General features: G+C 27.4%; 1 protein-coding gene across 2 annotated transcripts in view; it reads left to right on the top strand.

The window, feature by feature from the left end:
* The window catches only part of LOC135923827 (phospholipase A2 group XV-like), a 51,159-nt gene that overhangs the window by 10,928 nt on the left and 24,615 nt on the right, over positions 1 to 15,616 (top strand). Inside the window, exons 1-4 of one of the 2 annotated variants that reach the window (XM_065458785.1) lie at positions 7,181 to 7,249; positions 11,218 to 11,374; positions 11,430 to 11,552; positions 11,596 to 11,690. In XM_065458785.1, the coding sequence (XP_065314857.1) occupies positions 7,201 to 7,249; positions 11,218 to 11,374; positions 11,430 to 11,552; positions 11,596 to 11,690 (424 nt within the window). In that variant the 5' untranslated portion in view covers positions 7,181 to 7,200. Of the gene's footprint in view, positions 1 to 7,180; positions 7,250 to 11,217; positions 11,375 to 11,429; positions 11,553 to 11,595; positions 11,691 to 15,616 lie in introns of those variants that run through there. The other variant, XM_065458784.1, reaches the window with a different exon arrangement.

Below are 15,616 nucleotides of genomic sequence, written 5' to 3'. Positions count from 1 at the left end.
TTTTTTAATAATTTGTTGTCCGAATCTCCTGAAGCATTAACTTTTTGCTTACAAAGATTATCTAAGGGAAAAAATTAATATTTCAATCTAAATCTTTAACTTCTTTAATTGAAATATTATTATATGGTTTAAATCGCAACTTAAATCAAAAATATCGCGATTTAAATAAAAAAATCTAACTTTAATATCAATGTGTGCCCAAATTCTTAATCCTTAAAATAAAATGTGAATCAAAGCTTTATCTATAATAGTTTTTGAGCTAGATGAAAGTTGATCTTATGGCCCAGTCTAAACATGGTATTTTTAATTGCCCATAAGATATTATTTAAGAATTATATTATAAATTAAAAATTATAATAAATAACTCATCCATTTAATGATAATATTTTATAAATTATTATCTTTATTAGATGTTAAACATAGCTGCTTTTGTTCGCCCTAGTTTTAAGTTCAATTGACCATATTAATTTGACTGAATTCAAAGGGCAACTTGATAGACTAATGTTAACTTTAAATAATACTATACCAAACCAGAATACTCTAGCCAGAGCAAAAACGCCACTTACTATAGATGATTATTTTGAATACTACTTAAAATCCTCTAGACGCATTTTTTAAATCTAAAAATACTTTTGATGATTTTTCTTATATACAAAATATGTATATTCAATTTAATATTGCATTGTCGAAGTTTCGGCGGCCATGATTGAAGAGATATGTTGATTTGATTTAGTGATTAAGTCTATGCAGGTATAGTCCTACACTAGAGGTAGTCTTCTACCCCAAGGAGTAGATTTTATTCCATCTGGAAGTTTTTTTATCTAAGGCATTGAGTCCTACAGGCTCTAGCGTTGGTTGATTAAGAGTAGTAAGTATAACCTTTTGTATGATAGCATTTGTCGCAAGATTGTACGAATGTCTGCCTTATCAGCAATATAATGAATGGTGTTCTTAAATATCGACCTGGATGCATAAACTGCAGATGTATGGGGTGACTATATTTGTTTTCTATGGAAGCCACCGTAGTTCAGCTGAGGATAGATAAGTGTCCAGAATTTGTACTTCAATTTAATATATAGTGAGTAATTAAAAAATATATGACAAATATAAATTATAAATAAAACATTTAATTGCAGGAAATATGGGCAGTCGCTTTTAAAAAGTGAAATAATCCGAAATTCCATAATTTAAAACTAGTGCTGTAAACATTTTTAAAAAAATCGAACGCGTTCAACGTTCATTGACAAAAATCGAACGCGTTCACGTTCAAATTCAAAAAAAGGAACGCGTTCAAGTTCATGAACGCGTTCATGCGTTCAAAATTTTATGATAAATTTTTTTAAAAATTTAATTTAATATAAATAAATGCCTTATATTTTTCAACACAATATATTAGTCATGATAAAAAAATAATAGTTTTATTTTGATAATATAATTATAAATACAATATAATAGAGCGATAAAAAAATAAATTTATAAAATTTTTTTCTTAAATACTAATATTAAAATGCCTTATTATAATTAACTATATATATATATATATATTATGTAATTATTTTTACTTAGAACAATTAAAATAAATTATTAACTGGCTATATAGTTATACATATTATATAATATAAAATAATTAATGTTACAATCAGATGTCTTTTTAAATTGGAGCTTAAAGATGTTGACACTGATATAATACTTTTTGGACACATTTTACCTTTGGTAACTATTGAATTACCTTTTGATTTTAAAACAGTGAAATATTTTTGTTTGGGCCATGGTAATTCTAATTCATCTAATATTGAATTTTGATTTTCAGAATCTGATGATGAAATATTTATATCCATGCAAATGCTAATCTATTAAATTAAAATATAAAATATTCAAATTACGTGATATACGTGATATATATCGCATCGCCCTCTAACGTTGAATACACAACAGAGCTACGCTAGGTTTTCCTCATTTCCATCTAATTGGAACAATTTAATTTGGGTATAAAAGTAAAAATATGAGGAGCCCTCCACACGTTTGTGGGCAAGCCGCACGTACTTGTAGGCACAACATTTCGAAAAATGTTGCTTAAACCTCTATAGGCTTTAATTTAAAAGGAGTGGGACAAAGAAAAAGCCTATACCCGAGAACTACAGTATAATTTAATTACTTTAAAGGTGGGTGATGGCTGATTTTAAGCTTAATTTCTTTAGTGTAAGTTATAATTGCTATCAATATTGAGATATAATGTTCATAGAATCTGTAAATAAATATGATTAAAATAAAATAATATTTACCGTTCTATCACTGCATTTGATCAACGTTCAAGCTACAAAATCTAATCTTATTTCCAATTTTTGTAAAGAATTTGTCATTGTTCTAGCCAAAGTAATCAAAGGAATGACATTTAATTTTCTAAAGCCATGCTATTTTAATAAACTTTAATCTTATCTTCTCTAGCAGTAGCACGTTATGGTACGTTAATTGCAATATGAAAGAGGAAAAAGTAAAAACAGCTGATTAAAAAATATAAGACTTTTTTGTTAAAAAATTGGATTAAATATTAATTTTTCAAATAAATAAAAATATAAGACTTTTTTGTTAAAAAATGCGGATTAATATTAATTTTTCAAATAAATAAAAATAAAAAGTGTTTTTAAAATTGAACGAACGTAAAATTGAACGCGTTCATCAAAGAAAAGGAACGTGTTCACGTTCAAAGTTCGTCAAAAAAAAGGAACGCCGTTCATCACCTTTTTTCAAAAAAACGAACTTCGTTCGTTTCATTATTTAAAACTCATTAATGAACTCGCTTTTTAATATATTTATATTTCTTTAGGAGGTACGGTGTTTTCCCCATTACGACTTTAAGATATAGGGCCTTTTGTTTGTGCATATCTTTATGACCCTCTTAATTTCCAAAAAGTCAGATGAGAACATTGGCATGGGAATTTAATTTCATAATGCCAGCCTTCAACACAATTTGTCGTTCGGGCAATAGCATTTAACGTATAATTGTGTTTGACTTTACATTATAGAGAGGAGTTGCTTAACTTAATTATTTAATTTATATCAAAAAATATAGTTTTACTAGGATATCTACGTCTTCGGATCAAGGTCGAGCAGACAAGTGGAGGGGGCGAACGGAGAAGCCGCCCCGGGCCCCCGAAATTAGAGAATTTTAGGGGCTGTCAAATTTTGTAATTTTACTCAATTATTTTTAGCTCTTAAAAAATAAGATTTATTTATATATTCTACAGCAAGGCATTATTCTTTTTTTTATAAAATAGTCTATGTATGAATTTTGAAAAACAAAAAAATTGATTTATATTTTAGTAAAAAAAAAACTTCATTTAATTTTTCAGTTTTTGATTTTTTTTATCAAAATTTGATATAATATTATTCTACCACATTCATCGAATAAAGAATAATGAAGTTTTCATTAACATTGCCTTGGAAATAAAATTGAAATTAATTTGATAGGAGATAAAATAGTAGAAATGTTGTTGCTATTAAACAATATATTTTCTCGTAATATTAGATTGCACTCCAGGCACAAGCCACCATAAATAATTAACCGTAGTTATAATTTACTTAGGATTTTACAACTCCGTTAAAATAAATGAGCGATTTTTTGGCATCTAAATATCGATTTCAGTACTGGCCAGGCCTGCTAAAAATTTATCATTATCTAAAGAATCAAATATGAGAGGATAGAGGTTCAAGCTCGAATATTACAAATAAATCGGAGAGCGTTTTTATGCCTTGTGATAGTCAAAGCTTAAATCGGTTACTTGGTGACATGGCATGATCATTAGTCACAAATTTTTAGCGGTGTCCAACGAATATATATTCTCTTTTTTTGTTTTGACTCAGCGATGGCAAATTTGAAAGGTTCTATCAATAATTGTAAATTAACCCCGTTACCTGAAACACGATAGTAGTGTAAAGGTCATTAGAAATCAGGTTGGTGATATTTACGATGCGCTAATAGACGTATCCGAAAAAACTAATGACCATAAAGCACAGAAGCCATTTCATTGGCTAAAGAATTAAACCTTTTTCCATTTTTGATACTCTTGTCATCTGGTCTGATATGTTAGCCAAGATGAATTTGTAAGTAAAGTATTAGATTGGAAGGAGTCATTACACTTATAGAAAGTATGCATATTTAAAATCGCTTTAAGAAAAACGGTCTTCAGAATTCTCTTGACTTAGCTAAAGAGCTTGCACAGTAATTATAAATGAGTTTAGAAGATCAGTGCCTTCCTTCAATAACATCCGTAGATGGAAAGTTGAAAAATAATTTTTTTACGAAGGAGATGATACGCCTATACATGATCCTCAAAAAGAATATGAGATTGAATTTTAATGCATTACTAGAACAAGCGAGATATTCGTTGGAGGAATGTTTCCAGTAGTTAAGCTCTAAAATCATTTTGGATTTTTATTTAATATACCAGAAATGATAAATGTGCCTGAAAGAGAGCTAAAGGAAAAATGCTGTCAAGTAAATATTTTATTTACAGATTAGGGTACGTTAGGAAGCAATATTAATCCTCAAGATCTACTAATTGAATTAAAATTTTAGTGAATATATTAAGCAAGCATCCTATTAAATCTCCATGTCTTACCAAATATATCAATTGTATTAAGGATTACTTTAACCATTCCAACTACCGTGGCATCCTCAGAACACAGCTTCTCGCTCAAATTAATGAAAACTTACCTATTATCCTGCGTGGCAAGGGCCGACTTGTGAATTTCTCTTTAATTTCAATACGAAATGATATCGACTCATCTTTTGATTATTATGACATAATATCCTCTTTTGAATATAAAAAGGCGAGGAGAATAAATAAAATTTCAATATTTAGGATTATATTCATTTTTATAATGTGCATTACTCATTTATGATTAAAATTTAATAGAATATATATGCTTTTAATTCCCATTACGAGAAATTATCAAAAAGCTTTAAATTATGTTTTTTAAGGGGTCGCCAAATTATTTTTTATCCTTGGCCGCCAAAAGTATCAGTACGGTGCTGTTTCGGATAAAGGTCTTCTCAATAGGAAATAAGCTCAGAGGAGACATTCATTTCTTCAAATATTTCTGCCAATGCTTCAAATTCATTTCCAAGTTCATCCTTTGAGATATTTTTCACTTGAAAACATGAGTTTTTCTTTTATAATAATTTATGGGGGGGGGAGACTTTGTCCCTCACACCTTCCAATTTGCGCCCGCTTTTGTCCGGCCTTCGGACAGGTTTATCGATATAGAATACTCATACTATTTTATAATACAAGATTTTTATGACAATATTAAATTTAATCTTTTTTAATTTATAAACTATTGACAATTATTAAGATGTATTATTTCCCAAGTTTATAAATGAAGTAAAATATTAATTATTATATTTTATGGAGGATTTTAAAAGGAGCAATAAAGATTTTACATCGGCGCTATGGTTGAAAACTCTGAATAATTATAATCTTGTTATATCATAATTCCATCTTCCAATGAATATATATGTAATCTGTTAAGTTCTTTTCGCCAAGCAGTAGTTCATTAGGCTGAATATTTTCTCTGATGACGCATTTGAATGTGGAATGGAAAATTGATATTTTCTCTATTAAAGAGCGAGAGTTATTATATGTAAGGAAATCCATCTATTTTTCCTGCACATTGATTGTTTTTAGATAATTTGTCTTCTTAATTGGAAAATGTGGATATTACTTAAAGAATATATCGAAAACTATATTTGGAATGTGTAATTAATACGGGCATTTTCTAATGTCATGGGGCTGAGATATTTCCTTATATTATCTATAATATCATAGCATATTTCTATATATTCTGTAATATTTTTACAAATATCTTTGATTTATTTTTGAAATTCTAAGCCTTTTCTTCATCATTATTACGTTGCAAAATGTTTTTGGAAATGCTCCCATAAATATTTTGTTGAATTTTAAGTTTTTTGATAAAAGCGTATATATATAGCTAAGATATCATCAGATTATGGTTATAAATTTATGTTATTTAATGCCACCTTAAGGACAATGCCTAAATATGTCTATTAAATTAAATATTGATCAATGAATATGATTGTTTGGCTGGAATATTAACAATTCAATTTAAATATTTTAAAACTTTATATTGTTTTTAAATTTTGAAAATAAAACGTGAGAAAAATGTGTGATTATTTTAATATCCCAAAAAACCAGAGACAAGCGTGAAATGTGAGAAAACATAATTGAATAAAAAATTTGGTATCGGGAGAATCACAGCTAAATCATGACATCTGGCAACCCTGGTTGAAATACTTAATTCATACTTTTAACAAATATTAATTTAATTGAATAAATTATTTAATAATGGCAGAGAGTCCTTGAAATGTAATATATTTTTCTTCTTGATAGCGCCTTACGCGAAAAATATCGAATTCATAATTTTTATTTTATCATTGACGAACCGCGAAATCTGAACAATATTAAGTGAAGACTACATTTATAATTCAAGAAAAATAAAATCTTCTTAATAAATTATTGTGTTTGTTTTTTCTAAGTGTCAGGCTATCGGTAAAAAGTGGTATCGGTGCACCTCTAATATCGCGAATTTTTTTAAAATGATAATTTTTTAAAAAAAATTAGCAAATTTATGCAAATTAAAGATCGGTCTGAACTGGTTTATGAAGATTTTTTAGATTTAAGTGTGCCACTCATTTAATTTTCTAAATATAAGACTGGTCGTATCAGTATAATAAACCAAGTACACACTATATAAATATAATTAATAAGTGAGTCCGAAAGGTAAATTTAAAGAAAATGAGGGTTAGATAGTTATTAAATTATAAATACACCTATTTTAAAATATGGAAATTACAAAAGCAGACGAAAAAATTTATGTGCAAAGGCTAGAAATGTAGTCTTATTCAGGGATGCGAACCCGACAAAATTTTTGCCCGGGTTTGGTTCGGGTTCGGTTCGGGTTCAAGAATTTTTGAGTTGATAAAAAAAATTCTATATTTAAATCATAATAAAAAACTAGACATAAATTTGATATAAAAAATAAATTTTTTAATTTATTTATAGGCAAATATAGTTATACAAAGCATATAGTCATGTATCAATTTTAAAAATTTTATTTAGACGTATTAGCATAATATCTTCCAAGAGTTGTTCACTCATCCTCGATCTATGTGATGAAAGAATGAATTTCAAATGTGAAAAAGATCTTTCAACGCTAACCTATGTTAAATGTATTTATATGTGAAAATATGATAAATTAACTTGGGTTGCAGGAACAGCAAATAAGATTTTAGATAAAATATATAATTCAGGGTGTTCCAGCTTAGCAGACTCCCAAAAATGCAAAATATTTTCCTTCTTATCTAATCTTTTATAATCGCTAAATCCAGTAATTATTGTTCCAATACTTTTCTCAGCAATCGTTGGCCCTCTTTTAAGTATTTTCTCCTGCCTTTCTTTAAGTTGTATCAATTTCTCTAAATCATCTTCTTGTTCAATAACTTCATCGGAACTAATATCATCAGATAAAATCGGCGTTGTTAAGCTTTTAATTCGTCTCCATAAATTGACAAGATGCCTTTTCGCACAAATCTTATCATCATCACTAAGTAATACCTGTAATATTTAAGGATTTATATTGTTTATATTTAAATATTCCATAAAATAACAATTTTAATATAAATCTAAAATAATTAATTTACTAAGCTTTTAATTAACCTTGTATCTTGGGTCCAGGTATATGGCAGCTAAGAGAATTTCGTTCTTTATAAACCTTTCTTCTCTGTTCTTAAGACAAGAATATAGTAATTGAGCAAAATGGTTTGGATTTTTTTCCAGTTCGATGCAGCATCTTAACCATGCTGCATAAAAATCTGTCAGTGTTAACTGTTCAGATTGAAATTGTTTGGTTGCGATTTTTAGCTGTTTTAAAATTTCAACAATCGTTATTATCTCTTTCCAATCTTCAGTCAATAAATAATCAGATTGCTCTGAAAAAAAATCTTCGATATTGGGTTTTAGTAAAATCAGCCTTTCTAACATATCATGGGTTGAATGGCATCTGTGGCAATCTAACACAGGCTTAGGGAGTTTCATATTTTTTAATAACTTTTGGTAAGTGGGATGTCTTAATTTTAAATTTAGGCTCCTAGCTTTTGCAATGGTTTCCACAATAGGTGATAATTTTATAGCATCTTGAAGTGCCAGCTGAAGTGTGTGAGCTGCACACTGTACACTATAAATCGGATAGGATATAATAGTTGATAAAAAAGTATTTTGTATATCATCAATATCATATTTATATACATTTATATCCATAATTTCCTCATCTGCTGATTCACTCCTTATATCATAATCAGTTTCAGGTTGCAGGAGCTTTATAGCTCTTAAAAAATTATAACCATTATCAGAAGTAATTGTGTATATTTGTTCAATATTAATTTTAAATTTTAGTAAAGTTTTTAATATATTCTCCTGTACATCTCTCTTTCAGCTCTACAATTCCAAGAGTCCTCAAATTTATAATGGACTTTGATATAAATTGAATATTTACACCAAGAATTGACCTATCTAGTCGTTGAACTGCATCAACTTTTAAACTTATTAATTTTCCTTCTACCTCTCTCTTTATTTTGTCTCTAATTGATTGGGCTGTTTTATTAATAGTTCTGGATAAATTTTCTTTGTTTATAACTAAATTGAGCCCAGATAGGAGTGGATTTATAATTCTTTGAAATCCCGAATCTTCAATAATTGATAAAGGCCAGCCATTTACAGTAACAAGTTCTAGTATAGAACTCATCAAATCATTAGATGATATATTTATACTTATATGCTTTTTTGGAAAAAAGGTTTCTATATTAATTTTAGGTTTTTTTGCCAATAACAATTCCTGATATTTGGTTTTTTCATTTAAATAATTTAAATATTCATTGTTGTGATTTCTTTCCAGGTGTCTTTCTAAATTTGACAAGTGATTACCAGACATTTTTACTTTGCAATATGAGCATATTGATTTTTTTTCTATTGTATTAAGGGTAAAATGCTTATCAAATATGACTTTATCTTTAATCTTAAATCTATAAAAAGAGAACAATTTTTTTAAATAGCAATGATTTCAGAATTAAAAAAGAGATATTTATAAATTTCATTTATAATATGCACTTCATTAATATCTTGTAAAAATTAATCTGAACCAAAAATAAATGATTAGCATATATAAATTTTAAAATCATTTTAATAAGTTCACAAAAACTGCCCTACATTTAACAATTTTTAAGTTATATGTTTAGAATTTTTTTAATTAACAATATAATAATTTTTACTTTGATTTGTTAACCATTTTCTTCTAATTAATAATCTTTAAGAATAATAAGATAAAAATTTAAAAATAAATGGCGTAAATTAATTCAATTGTTTAAAATTTTTTAACACTCCAATAGGAATCGAGAATAAATTTAAAAATGGCATAAATGAATTAAGTTGTAAAATTTATTAACACTTCATTTAATTGGAAATTTGAAAATATAATATTTGTATTTACATATATATTAATATATGATTTTAAATAATACACTGAACCCGGTTGAACCCGGGTTCAAATAAAATTCCTGGGTTCGGTTCAAGGTTTTGAAAATTTTATAAATGGGGTTCAGGTTCGGTTCGGGTTCAGAGTTTTTTTCTAAAAACCCGGGTTCACTTCTCCGGGTTCGGGTTCGGTTCGAATCCCTGATCTTATTGATATATATATAAATAACAAATAATATTTATTTAAATTTATATGTAATAAATTTTTATTTGACCTTAACATAAAGATGCTCTCATTTTTCTCCAAAAATAAATAAAAATGACATGTAAGGGAGGCATATAATTGAGGATCATTTTTAATTGGTAATATCATCATATAAATATTATGAATAAAATATCTTAAAAAGTAATCTGAAAAGTAACGAGTTAATTTTGTCATTATATTTAAAAAAATGCAACTAATTATATTCTCAAGTAACTAGTTATAGTTATTTTTTTGCAAAATTATATCTCCGGTAATTCTAATTAATAACACTATAAATTTTTCTTACAGTTCCCACCCATATTAAGCATCAAATTCATTTAAAAAATCATTTTCGCCAATCTAGATTTGAACCATAAATCTTCGGATTACTAGGCAGTCATCAATGAATGTTTAAGCGTAGAAATTAACTTTGCAAAAAATTTTTTTCTTTTTAGCTTTCACCTTTTCAGGTGGTAAGCTCCTTCAATATCTCTCTCCACTTTATTAATCATGCTATCTATTTTTATCTAATTTATATTTCTGTATTCTTATCGATTCCATTTGTATCTCCCACCGGAGTATCGCTATCGAGGCCATTTTATCTTGATTTCACATCGAAGTATCAAAATATCGATAGATAGCCCACCGTTCTTATCGATTCCATAAGCTTGATCTTCCACCGGAGTATCAATCCTGATGGATCTCCCACCGGATTATCAAATCCCTTATAGCTTGTTATACATTGCAGGTCACCATTATTCTAGCGCTAGCCAAGAGATCGTTCATCCTTGAATGACCCACGAGTTTAGCTGGCCATCTTATTTGGTTTATTGGATAAGTATCCTAACACCCGGCTGTTGAAGCCTGTCGGTGACCGGGGTGTCATTTTTCAGCTCAGAAATTTATCTTATCATTCGAAGAATAACCTGAAATTTTTTAGTTCCTTACCAGGATTGAACTTAGGACCTTCGGTTTCCAAGCATACACCACTACGCCACCCCGGCGATAACTTTAACTTTACAAAAATATTATTTACTATACTTATTTCTTATTATCGAATATAACAACATTTTGATTTTTAAAAATATACTATTTACTCAATGTTCACTATTTAGATTTAAGCGGCACACTTAGAAAAAAGTTGACTATCCAATGGCTATTCTTCTTTTTTAAAAAAACTAGTTTGTACATACATAAAACTAACCTAAATAGAGTTTGCTAGTTCAAAAGTAAACAGAAATAAGCATTAAAAATAAATTGAACCAGGAGACGGTCTAAATACCTGAAAAGAAATATAAAAAGGTATTTATATAAATTTATTGGGAATTTTTTGAATATTATTTATGTACAACTACAATTTTTTTTACATTATCCTAATAGTTTTAATAGTGTATAAAATATTATAATAATTTTATAATTATTTAAAAGTTCCTGGCGATGGTGGAAGTCACCTAGAGGCCAAATTAAATAAATCTTATTCTCCCAGATATTTATGTGAAAAATATACAGAAAGTTGGTACAATATATGGCTAAATTTAGAGCTGCTCATGCCCTATGCTATTGATTGTTGGGTAGATAATGTAAAGTAATATACATATTTTAGCTTTTTTAAAAAATAAAATATTTATCCAAAATACAAGGTTAGGTTATGACAATGACACTCGACTAACAAGCAATACTCCTGGAGTAAATATAAGGGTTCCAAATTTTGGCAATACCACATCTATTGAATGGCTTGATCCAACGAAAAGATCTGTCAGCAAGTTTTGCTAATCTTTTTGTTGAAAGTTATTTAATTTTAGGTAGATATTTTGCCACAATAACTCAAAAACTAGTATCGCTGGGATTGATCCGAGGCAAAACAATAAGAGGAGCGCCTTATGATTTTCGAAAAACTCCAAGTAAAATTTATTTTCCATTTATCAATTTTTTACAAAAATAGCTATTTTAAATTTATTCTCTTGTTAGTGAAATTACGGGTCCAATACAGCTATTATGAATTTTAGATATTCATTATCTTTATGTGACACTTACCAAATTTAAAATTTATTAAATATAATCTAAAAACAAGGGTTCGGGTTCCTGTTCGGAAATAAAAAAATGGTTTGGGTTCAGGATTTGGAGAGCACAAAGAAATATTGGCATAACATTAATAAAATAGATTTTTTTTTCATTTAAACAAGTGTATATACAATAAAATGGGGTAGACAAAGTAAGTAATATAAAACTGAATTAAATATCAAGCATTTAGTTAAGATTAAACGTTATATTTTAAAAAAAAAGAAATTATGTTGGAAATTTAATTTAAAATAAAAAATTGTGTTAAAATATTTATAAATTTTTCTAAAATAAATCAAAAAAATGTTTAATATAGAAATTTTATTATCCAATAGTAATACTAATTTTTCCAATTTAAATGAAAATGAAAACGAAAACTTCCAATCGTCAAGAATTCAAAGACCAAAAAGAATACACAAATATTGGAACAAGAAAGAATTGGATATAGTTAATAAAATGTTATCAATGCCTAAAAAACAATAAATGAAAATTAAAGACACCGCAAAATACGTTGAAATGTATACGGCATCGGTTCATAAATTTAGACGCGACACATTCCAAGAAATAAATGGAGATCCTCTAAAAGAATACATTATTCAAAAAAGAGGAAGAAAAAAGATTTCCATAATTGAAAGATACATCGTTAGCTTATTAATGGAAAATAGCAAACTTACTAACCACAAGAAAATAGAAAATTTGCCCACTGGTAGTCCAAAAACGAAAATAACCATTAGTAAATATATCAAAAATATAGGTTGGAAAATAGAGCTGGCAAAGAGCTTGATAGAAATACTCCCGTTGCAATTAATATTAATCTATTGTGTAAAGATCTTAAATACCAAGAGAAAACTTATATTTCTTAGATGACACTGGAATAAACTTGCATGTTGTACCAATCTACGCCTGGGCGCCATTCAATATCCGGCCAATAATAAAAATCCCATCCTCCAAGGGTAAAATGTAAGCATACTTTGTACAATTGGAATTGGAGGGGTAATCCATTATAAAATAATCGAAGGAGCCTATAGGGTTATTATTTCGTGATCCCATTAAAGAGCTTATTAGTATCTTACCACCGGATGCAATCATTATAATGGTTAATGTATCTACCCATAGAAGTCATCGTATCGATGCTTATAAAAGTAGGAAAGAATATCTATAACCATATTCACCTCAGTTAAATCCTATCGAAAATTTTTGTGAGTTTTGAAAAATAAATATCGAGCAATCAATCCCGAACCAAATTCAAGCGATGAAATTGTTGGAAATATTATTCAGCTCATACATGCATTTGACTTTTATCACATGCAAAGCTATTTGGTAGTTATCGTGGACAACTGATTAATTAGGTAATCCTCATAATTAATTTGTATTAATAATTTTAATTTTAACTCTTTTATATTCTAAAACCATTATCGTGTTCGAGGAACAAATGGATTGGTTTGATAAATTTTAATTATTTTTTTTTACCTTATTATCTTAGCCTTCCTAGTAAAACTTCCTATTTATATTTTTCAAATTAAAAAAATATATTTATAATTTTTGAAAAATTACAACAAACTACATCGACAAAATGTCAATATCAGGTAATTTTTGAAAAATTACAACAAACTATATCGACAAAATGTAAATATCAGGATATTATTTAAAGCATGGCTTTGAAGCAACTAAGAATTTTTTGAAAATTTTAAATTATTTAAAAATTAGATTGCAAATCTTATATTGCTGATAGTATAAGCAGATTTATATATTTATTATCAAAATTGTTGTAAAAGTTTTTAGTGTTATCATATTTTTATCGAAATAAATGGAACAAAATAGATTACATTTAAGAAATTCTAGATAATTTTCAAATATTAAAAAGGCTTTTTACAAAAAAGTTTTAGAATTTTGGATAAAATTTGATCAAAAATCTTACTTGAGCATTCTCAAAGATAATAAAATAATTTTTATTTTCATCACAAATTATATATTTACAATATAATTTTTTTTATTATTTAATCATGATTTAATCTTAATAATTACTTGTCCATATTTAATTTCAATATGTATTAAAGATAAATAAAATCTTACTTTGTTTATCCACTTTTATTGTATATCTAATAATGACACTAGTTTCACTGTATTATTATTATCGCAACCAATTATGGAATAAGAAGATGTGGTAGCATCCATTATTTTTATAAAGAATTTTGATTTTTACTCATATTATTTCTCATTAATTAACAGAACTTAATAGAGGGTCTAAATATGAAGTTATTTTCAGGGACCCTAACTTTTATTTATAACGATTTAGTTATGTTACTGTTCAATGTGCAAAAAATTATAATGGTTACGGTTCTTAAGAAAAAGTTATAAAGTTTCGGGTTGGTTCAGCTAATTGTAAAGGTTCATTATGGTTAGAAATTTTTTTTAAAATTATTTATATGTGGGGGGGGGGTAAAAATATTTATATAGATATCAAATAAAATGTAATTAAAATATCTTTTGATTGTAATAATAATTATCACTCTAAGTAGGCGGGTTGAGATCTTGGGGGGTCAGGAATATTTTTATCAACACAAAATATCGTTATGGGTATCAAATAATAGGTAATTTAAATATCTTTCGATTGCTAGTATTTATTCTTGGTCTTGATAGGTAAGACTTGGTCCGGGGGGGGGGGGTAGATGGAGAGGGGGTAAAAAATAAAAATTATTTCCACCCGCATACTTATTATTACAATTATAAGATATTTTAATTACCTTTTATTTGATATCTATATCAATATTTTTTTATTTTTTACCCTCTCCTCTCCTCTCCACCCCCCAGACCAATTCCTACCTATCAAGACCAAGAATGAATACTTTCAGTCAAAAGATATTTAAATTAGTTATTATTTGATACCCATATCGATACTTTGTTTTGATGAAAAATTCCTGACCCACTAGGCCTAAACTCGCCCATTAAAGGAGAGAGATTGATCTCCATTTGAATAAATCTTTTGATTAGCTATTGATTGTTATCCTCTAAAAATTTGAATTCTTAAAGGGATCTTTTTAAATCCCATGATGATCCCGAATAGTTCTGATGCCTTTAAAAATTACGACATATTATTTACATCGTAATTGTAATGAAATAATTTGATATGCAAAAAATATTAATAAAATTTGATCGCAAAAGCGAAATAAAAATTAAGTGAAATAAAAGATAAAAATATGAGAAAATTATCATAAAAAGTCAAAAAATTGTTATGTAGGATGAAGGCATAAAATAGAGTAAATTGAAGAAATATAACAAGAAAATTATTAAATTATTATTAAAAAGACAAAAATGAATTATCAAAAATGTGAAGTAAAAAATAAATTGAGAAAAGATATGAAAAATAAGGATTAAAAATCGGAAAAAGTTAGAAATAAAATAAAAAAAGCTAAAAATTTAAGAAAAATTGACAAGAAAATAATTTATAATTATTTTAAAAAGTAACGATTTTCCTTTTTTGATTGACACTTTCTTTTTTGATTGGACCATTTCCTTTTTTGTTTGAAACTTTTCCTTTTATGATTGAACCTTATCCTTTTTTGTTTGGGACTTTTTTTGAATGGGAGACCCTGTAAGTAATCGGAATATCCTCCATAATTCTTTGTCTCCTTTACTATATAATTTAAAACCGATGTTATATAACTTTTGATGGAATATAACATGGTTCTACATGAAAATCTCGGGTCCATACTTTTCTTATATATCAAAACCTTTTTTACTTTCCACATAATCTTCCTCCTCCTTTTCT

This window comes from Gordionus sp. m RMFG-2023, chromosome 2 (genome assembly GCF_954871325.1).
Source record: "Gordionus sp. m RMFG-2023 chromosome 2, tfGorSpeb1-WG-v2, whole genome shotgun sequence".
Lineage (NCBI taxonomy): Eukaryota > Metazoa > Nematomorpha > Gordioida > Chordodea > Parachordodidae > Gordionus > Gordionus sp. m RMFG-2023.
This window is presented reverse-complemented; position numbering and strand designations above follow the sequence as displayed.